The sequence below is a fragment of the Rhamphochromis sp. 'chilingali' genome (genome assembly GCF_963969265.1).
Source record: "Rhamphochromis sp. 'chilingali' genome assembly, chromosome: 19".
NCBI lineage: Eukaryota > Metazoa > Chordata > Actinopteri > Cichliformes > Cichlidae > Rhamphochromis > Rhamphochromis sp. 'chilingali'.
The window spans coordinates 31,825,362-31,833,943 of NC_137946.1; the positions used below are offsets into that span (position 1 = coordinate 31,825,362).

An 8,582-nucleotide genomic window follows, 5' to 3' on the forward strand; every position below is an offset into this window, starting at 1 on the left:
TCTTAACTACTAATCTAACTGAAGGTAGTTTGGGGGGGGGGGGGGGGGGGGTGTTGAATCTATACCAGCTGTGACATCTATCGCAGGTCTAACATACAGAGCCTGCTGCCGACTATCACAGCTGACCGATTTAGAGTAACTGGTTATTCTGACATGCACGTTTCTGCATGTTCTCCGTGTGCCTGCATGATTTCTCTCTGGGCTTCAACAGTCCAAAATCCAAAATCCAGAACCTTTTCGCTGTAATGGGGACTGTGCTGAGCTGAACTCTGCCACCTCACCAACCTATAATTTCAAATTTCAGCACTATGTACCTCAACATGTGGATGCAAGAAAGCTAATTTTTGCAGCAGTCTTTTCCAGACTTTTCAACCATCTGCTTTTCATGCTTTGTTTCTACATCTCTACCCATTTCATTTCTCTTCTTTACTTTCCCTAATCTCACCAGTTTGCTCTTCTCCCTCTACGGCAGATCTCGCTGGATGCTCAGAGGATTCGGCTGTTGCAGCTGCCGGAGGGGAAGGCCTCCACCAGCTCCTCGTCCTCTGGGACCAGGCAGACTGTCTACGAGGTTTGCGTTTGCCCCAACGGGAGGCTCTTCCTGTCCCAGGCTGGCACCGGATCCACCTGCCAGATCAGCAACAACGTCTGCCTCTAGGACTCATACGTACAAAAATAAATAAACGCATCCTGAAAGAGAGACGGGCTAAACAGACAGATGTACACATATCGCCTGCCTTTAGGACTGATTCACAGATAACACGTACAGAAATACAAAGACTGCCAGAGCTGATGGACAAACAATCATAGATACTGTACTTACACAGACACAGTGATGGAAACACTTTACAATCACAGACTGATGTTTAGGCCCAAATGATATGTTTTAAGCTCCTGACATGTTCCAGTTTAATGCAACCTTTTTCTTTCCCTTAATTTCCTGAGTTGAAGTCGATCATCATGAGAACCTAAAAGTCTCCGCTAAGCTCTTCACACATAGAGATCATTACAAGAACAAAAAGAAACAAAGAAAAAGTTTTTTAATACAGCTGAGGTCTCTGTCACATTGGGAATAAACTGACTCTATTTAGCAAAAGGCCAGTATTTGTAATATATCTGTGTGATCCTAACAGTCATACGCAGAGATCTGTAATCACACCACACATATTTTAACACGTCAACATGGTACACACACACACACACACACACATTGTTTGCTTGTAGAAGCCTCCTGGTAGAAACTAAAAGGAGGATCTCCAGAGAGTTACTGAAAGAGATGCTGACGTGTTCCCTTTCTCTGTCAAGAGCATTTCAGTACGAGAATCACTAGGGTGATCACCTCCTTTTTTCCTCTGCCTCCATCTTCTCTTTCCTTCCCTGTAGCTTGCTTCAGTTGAGGTTTTAAACTTCACACCAGTGGTTCTCAAACTAGAGGGTGGGCGCTAATTTAGAGAAATGATTTTTGAAGGGAAGGACAGCCTGGAAAGACCTTTGTTTCACAAAGATTCCACTTGGATCCTCTCTGTATTTTTGATGTTTGATATAAAACAAATACACGTATATGCATCCAACAACTGTGGGATCCTAACATTTTTCAGCCTTTGAAAGAAAGTTTGAGAACTACTGATGGCGAATGTTCCTAGAGTTCGATCGGGACATAAAACGAACGCAAAGACTTTCAAAACTTTTTAAGTTCAATTTTAAGCAAACAGCATTTACAGCGTGCCTCTGTCACAGTTCCTTTATGAGTTTGTTTGATTTTGTGGGGATATGTTGATGCTAAATTGTGACAGTAAGACCGTGTGCAAGTTGCTATGCTTATCAGACTGTGAAGCCATGTTCATATCATATTGCCTTTACTCAGCTGGGCTTCTGTTCGTTTCCAAAAAATATTTGGCTTCAAAGAAACAAACTGCATGTTCTGCAAAGTGCTCAGTTTGTTTTCTTCTAAAGCAAATCTTTTCATATTCTTTGAATTTGCAGAATTTTTATTAAATATCTAAAATTTTGTCCTTCAACGGGATGTGAAGGGATTCCTTCACATCCCGTTTATTATCTCAGAATTCTGAGTTTTTCTCGGGACCCTGAAGTTACTTTCTCTTCAATGTAGTTAACTTTACCATCAGATCAGCGAGTCTAGAAAGTACGCCACAATATGGTCACCTGCAGTCCAGCAACCATCAACTGCCAGTGTAGTTACACTAGTCTCCGTCAGTGTCTGTGTAAAAATCAGAGTCAATCTAAGCGAGCCAAAAAAGAGGAATTATTATCAAATTTCAGTTGAAGGGAATGGAGCTAAACAGTTAAAATAATTGTGCATCTGGACATCCTAAAATATGTCAAAGAGCGATGTTTCAAGTGGAAGAACATGTTAGTGTGGTGGCCTCATGCTTGTATGAGGTGATCCTGAACGGTAAAGCCATAGCACGCTGATCCCGTGGTTACGTTTTTCTCACGGAAATCATTCCCTTAACATTCAAAGCATAATGAAACCACATCAGGAACGTTCATGTTTTCCACATGGGTGTGGTGGTTGGGGGTGGCTTTTATTTATATAGCACCAAACCACAATAAGAGTCACCTATAAGCGCTTTGTGTTATAAGGTAAAGCAAATTTAAAACTGTCAGAAGAAAAATGATCAAAATTCCAAGTTTTGTTCTCTAAAGTTGGAATTCTGATCTTTTTATTCCTGTTCTCTCCCACAGGGTCCCATTTCACTCCGGACGATCACTTGAACGTGCCCCATTAACGTTGGAGAGTTGCAGTTTTAGATTGTGTTAGAAGGTCTCTGGTTCAGATCTCCAGTCTAGACTCACTTTGTCGGCCTAATCTTTTAATCTTAACTCTTGTATTCCTCGTGATATGACATGAACAAGGCACCAGAGGCTGAAGCATTGATCTGTTCGAAATCTTTAAACATTTAAAGCAAACTGTGTTAACTTTGAATTCTGTGGATATTTTATTTAATCTCATGTATTGATTGTATGCTAACTGTTGTTGTTGCCTGCATAAATTCTGACCCCTGAAAAGAGAGCATCGGCTTCCCTCCTGTCGTCCTAACACTGAAGAAAATGACGAAAAACAGCAACAGCTTTGATATTTCCAAACCTCGCATATAAAAACACAAACATCCAACGTGAGCTGCTCGAACCTCGCCGGTGGTCACCCTACTTGTTTCTTGCACTGGGACATTTTTTTAAAAAGGACAAAAAAAGATTTAAAAAAATAAAAATACACAAAAAAACCTAAAGCGAGCCACTCTGTTGAAAGAGGGGAACTGTGCCTGTGCCTTACGTCGATGCACTTGTGGCAAGAAAAAGCACATCACCCAGACTTTCTTTGGCATCAGTGAGTATTATGATCTCTGATTTCAGTTGTGTTTCATCACAAATCTTTCCCTGTGTGCGAATGCAAAGACCTTTGTTCCATATTTGACTGTAGCGCCCCCTGCTGTCAACACCTGACTCTGCAAAAGGAAGTGCCGGCTTTGTTTTTTTCAAGTATCACTTTAAGTTCTTGTTGCTTTACATGCTCAAAATCTGAGGTTAAAACGTGTAACGTGATCCTTTGGAGTTTAATTTGCCAGTGTCTTTGATTTCCACTGCTTATCTTGAACCACTAGCTCAAAAATATCCAGTCACGTACTGCCATTTTGTCACAAGTGCTGGCGTCCAAGAGAAATACACAAGGGGGTGTTTGGTTTAGCAGCTACCCTTGGAAAGAGTAGCTTGGATCTATTCTATTGGTTGTCAAAACTCATCATTAAAGCTGCAGGAGAGGTCATCAAATGTCATCCATCCAAATGCTCATGCGGATTTTCAGAGGACGATCTTGGAGGCGATGATCAACCAGAATCTAAATTAATTTTAAATTTTTATGGTTAAGATAAGATAAGATAAGATAAGATAAGATAACCTTTATTAGTCCCACACGTGGGAAATTTGTTTTGTCATCAAAATTAAGACTAAAAACAGTATGAAAGGTGAATTGAACCTTCATGACTGCCCAGTGGTTAGTGAAGTCTGTGAAGCTTTATTTGATTGTTTTCACCATCTTGTTGTTCTAGAAGTATCGCCCCCTGGTGGCCATTAAAAGCAATGCAGGTTTCAGGCATTTCTGGGTAGGGCTGTTCGATATAACGATATATATCGGATGACGATATAAAAACATCGTTTCATTTTACGCTATCGTTTGTTTCGTGGTGTCGCAAAATAAACTGTTTACGGCAACATTTTTTCATCGTTTTGATGGTCACTGTCGTTATTATTAATTTCTTAAAGTTCTCTCTTTCTCGTATATTTAATATAACCACACTATGGACGGACAAGCGCCTGTTTTTATGCGTTGTGGTTAGCAACAATGACGGTAAAACCATCGCGTGTCCGCTTGTTTATGTTCCACATAAACCTTTCACAATAAAGCTCAAGATCCTGTTGAGACTTTTCAAAATAAACTGAATCATGTGAAAGATGCAGAGTATTTACGGATGAGAAGTAAAAAGAGCCGCCAGGTGCTAAAAAATAAACCTTAGACTCAAACGTTAGAACAGGCTTTTCCCCGCAGCACGCCGTGTAATAAATACAAAGGAAACGGCGGCCGTTTCAACTTAAGTCTAAAAATGTATCGTTTCATGCATCGGTTAAAACACTCGACTCCAGCTACATGACGCGCAGCTGGAAACACTTCACGCAAGTCGAGCTGCCCGAGATTCACAGAATTTTCAGAAAATGTTACATTTTTGTGATTTATATCGACGATAGATGTCTTATATCGGGATATGAGATTTTGGTCATATCGCACAGCCCTATTTCTGGGGTGACTTTGCTTTTCAGATCCAGTTGGTGTGCCAATCTTTCATACTGTCTGTGGGTTAGACCAGGCTCACTTTTGCCGCTGGCACCAAAGGACATCTCATGTGTATCACTCGGTCTTTGTGTCTTGACATTGTCAGTTCAATGTAGTGTTTTGAGATCAGAAGGAAATTCCTAAAACCATCCTACGATACTGCACAGATATTGTCGAAAGCTATCGAGAATATGTTCAATTTAACATAAAGTGTTTTCCACCAAGTCTTGCAGAACTGTGCAGTATCAATATTGTCTGGCTGATGTCTGGCTGCAGAATTAAATCTGCGGCAGCAAGTATGGAAGGTTGCCTAATTACCATATCTGCAAGGCTGTAGTAATACATCAGCAAAAGCATTCACTGACGATGCGTTGAGTTCCCCCTCGGTTTCTGTTTCCGTTTGGGTCGGGCAGCCAGCCGGTGGTATGAAAACATCGCTCACCTGTGATGTGTAAATGTGGCAGAAATTGAGGCATTTTACATCTTAAAGCACATTTTAAGATGCAATAACTGGAAGTGCAAAGTTGTGAAGATCTTTCATCGATGCACCGAAAAGGAACTCGACATTTCCTATTAAACGCAGTCACAGTAGTGCGCAGCATTTATTTTATTCATGTCTCAGTTGTTGCGTGTGTCACATCCTTTTCCAGAGTCGGGTGTACCAACCTTCCTGCTGTCTCCAGCTTCTCGGTCGCTGTATATTAAAGGACCTTCACAAATATTTCACCACTAAAACTGAACCTAACTGATGTATTTGTTTTTTGACTACATGTACACAGGAGGAATTCTTCTTTTTTATACGGTTGTATATGTAAATAATGTAACCTTGTCGCTGCAGCATTAGATGATTCACACTGACAGAAGAGAAACACTGCTCTTTTACAAAAAGGAAAATCTTTTTATATTGTACATCAGTATGTGTTTTTATACCAAAAAGGGCAAAAAAAATAACAGTGTTAGAGGATGTCCACTGAGTTAGCATGTACAGAAATGTATACAATGTTTGCCTGTGGAGAACAAGCTGGTTTTGTTTTTCTGCCTTCTCCTTCCTACGCCCGTCTCTCCTGCTGAGCTCAGATGTTCCAGTCACACACAGACCTGCCTTTCATTTGGTTTTGTTGCCGTTGTTGTTGTCGTTCTGTTGGGCCCGAGGTCTTTGCATTCTCTCAAAGTGTGCCGTGTGTAAATCTGTGCAACTACGAGTGAGCTTTTGTTTTGTTTTGGTTCTTCTGCTCCACAGAACGTACTGAACGACGCTCAGAGAAGTACAAAGAAACAGAAAGCAGAGGATGTGGCACAGGGCTGAGGAGAAGTGTTTTGATCGGGCATACCCAAAAAGAAAAAGAAAGGAACAGCAGCTGGTGTTGTTAACTCACAGTAAAAGGACTTAAGAAAGTAAATAATTACTCATTAGCCATCGCTCATCTCATCCAGCGGGCTGTTGCTGATCGATCTCTGTGATTGACCGGGCGGTGTTGCTCTGGAAGCAGTTCTTCCAGCCCTGTGTTTATGCTGAGTGCTCTGTACTTCTGTCTCTGGCTACGCACTGAGGTTAACATCCATCCTGAGTATTTATATTTTTCTTCATTTTGAATCTGAAACTGCCGTTCATGGAGTAGTTTTCAAAGATGCCAAAATAAAAAGGCGTTGTTTAAATCAGTGCAGTGGTCATTGGATCCTCCCTGACACGCAAGCAACTCCACAAGCTGAATTAGAAATCCTGAAACAAAGGCAAAGTCCTGGCTAATTTCCTTCACTAGCAACACATGTTCATATTTCAGTATAATTTTTAATTATAGTCTTGATAAGAATGAGCATTGACCTTTGCCAGTGTACCAGTAGCTAACTGTCCATTGATTTTATGGGAAATATCCCCAGTCTTTACACTGGAATTACAGATACAGTTAATGACGTGCCTTTTTCTGCAAGCTCCGATCACACAAGCCCTGAGCCGGGCTGTAGACTGCCTGCCAACCACCGGCTGCCAGGGGAAAGAGTATTTTTCAACCGGTAACTGGAGGTTGTTGGCACCTGTGTCCAGTCAGTGAGTCCTGCAAAAATAGTAGGCTTGTACTTGCAGACAAGTTGCCATCTTTCATGCAAGCTAATGCAACCGCAGCAATCTGCTAGCAACCAAAGCAATCACAAGCATGCATTTGATGCATCACCCTCTTTTAACCTATTTCTGCTAGCGACAGCCTCTAACTGCCAACAACCACCCAACTGTTTGGTGAAGTTTCCACGAGAGACTGTCTGAGTGTGACTGAGGCCTCCTTTTTCATTTTATGACGCATGGTTTCAGAAATGTTAAAAATCCCAACAAAATGTGTAATTAAACTTTAGTTCGACAACAAAAGCTGATTCCCCGCAGGATTCGTGCTGATGGTTAGTTCATCTCTCTTTTAAAACAAAGTTTATCTCAAATGCATGTGTCTCCCAAAAAACACAATGTCATGGAGCAGTAAGTTAACAATAGAAAAGTGTAAATATAGGAGGTTTTTTTAAGGTTTCTATACACTTGGCTTCAGGCAGTTTGAGAAAAATCGGACTTTCATGTGAATCTGACAGTTATTGAGTAAAAAACATTTCAAAGGGAAACAGGAAGTCCTCTGCTCCCTCAGGCTGAGGATCGCTGGACTCAGTTACTTTTCATCTGCACTGCAAACATTTGTAAAAAGGTGAATGGAGCACGGAGAAGGTTACGCACACATTTCAAGATAATGTACTTTTATTTATATGTTACAAGGCTGACGATGAGTTTATGCCCTTGTTCTAAATCTGCATTAAATACGCACGGATCAGGCGTGACATAATGAGCACTGATAGGGGAAGTGAATACATCATTTATCTCTTCATCATAGCACCTGTTAGTGGGTGGGAGACATTGGGGAGCAGGTGAGCTTTCTGTCCACAAAGCTGATGTGTTAGAAACAGGAAAAGGGGAAAGTGTGAGGATCTGAGCGATTTGACCAAACTGTGATGGATAGATGGGTCAGAGCGTCGAAAACCTGCAGCACCTGTGGGGTGGGCAGAGTGGTCCAAGGAAGGAACGAGTGGTGAGCCAGTGACCAGGTCATGAGTGTCTGAGGATCCACAGAGAAGACTCAGAACATCACAGTGTGTGGGTCTGCATAGCTGCTGACCACACTAGAGGCACGAGAAATGGTCACGTGGGCATCAGAACTGGATTACGGAGCAACAGTAGGCGGTGCCTTAGTCTGATGACTCACGTTTTCCATTACATCACGCGATTGGTCAGGTGCTTGTGCGCCGCTTACCTGGGAAACACCTGCCACCAGGAGGCACTATGGGAAGGAGGCGAGGCAGCGTCAGGAAATGTTTGTGCTCTGAAACCTTGGGTCCTGCCATCCATATGGATCTTTCTTTGGCACGTATCACCAGCTGAGCTTTGTTGCAGACCATGTACACGCTGTCATGGTGACCGCACACCCTGACGGCTGTGGTCTCTTGCAGCACAAAGCAAAGATGGTTCAGGAGCAGTGTTGGTCAAGTTACTTGAAAATCGTAATTAGTTACTCATTACTGATTACTTCTCCAAAAAAGTAATCCTGTTACTTTACTGATTACTTATTTTCAAAAGTAATTAGTTACTTTATTACTTAGTTACTTTTTAAAAACAGGATGCACAACCCGAGTACGTAATGAAGCAGTAGACCTTTCAGCCCAATTCTATTTTTTCTGCATATTTCATCATATAAAATGTAATTAAATTAAA

General features: G+C 41.6%; 1 protein-coding gene across 3 annotated transcripts in view; it reads left to right on the plus strand.

Annotated features, from left to right (window-relative positions):
- Positions 1–6,505, plus strand: part of sgcd (sarcoglycan, delta (dystrophin-associated glycoprotein)) — a 353,669-nt gene extending 347,164 nt beyond the window's left edge. For all 3 annotated transcript variants that reach the window (XM_080867176.1, XM_080867177.1, XM_080867175.1), the window contains one exon: positions 473–6,505. In XM_080867176.1, coding sequence (XP_080723302.1) covers positions 473–658 — 186 coding nt within the window. In that variant the 3' untranslated portion in view covers positions 659–6,505. The remainder of the gene's footprint in view (positions 1–472) is intronic.
- Positions 6,506–8,582: the final 2,077 nt, after the last annotated feature.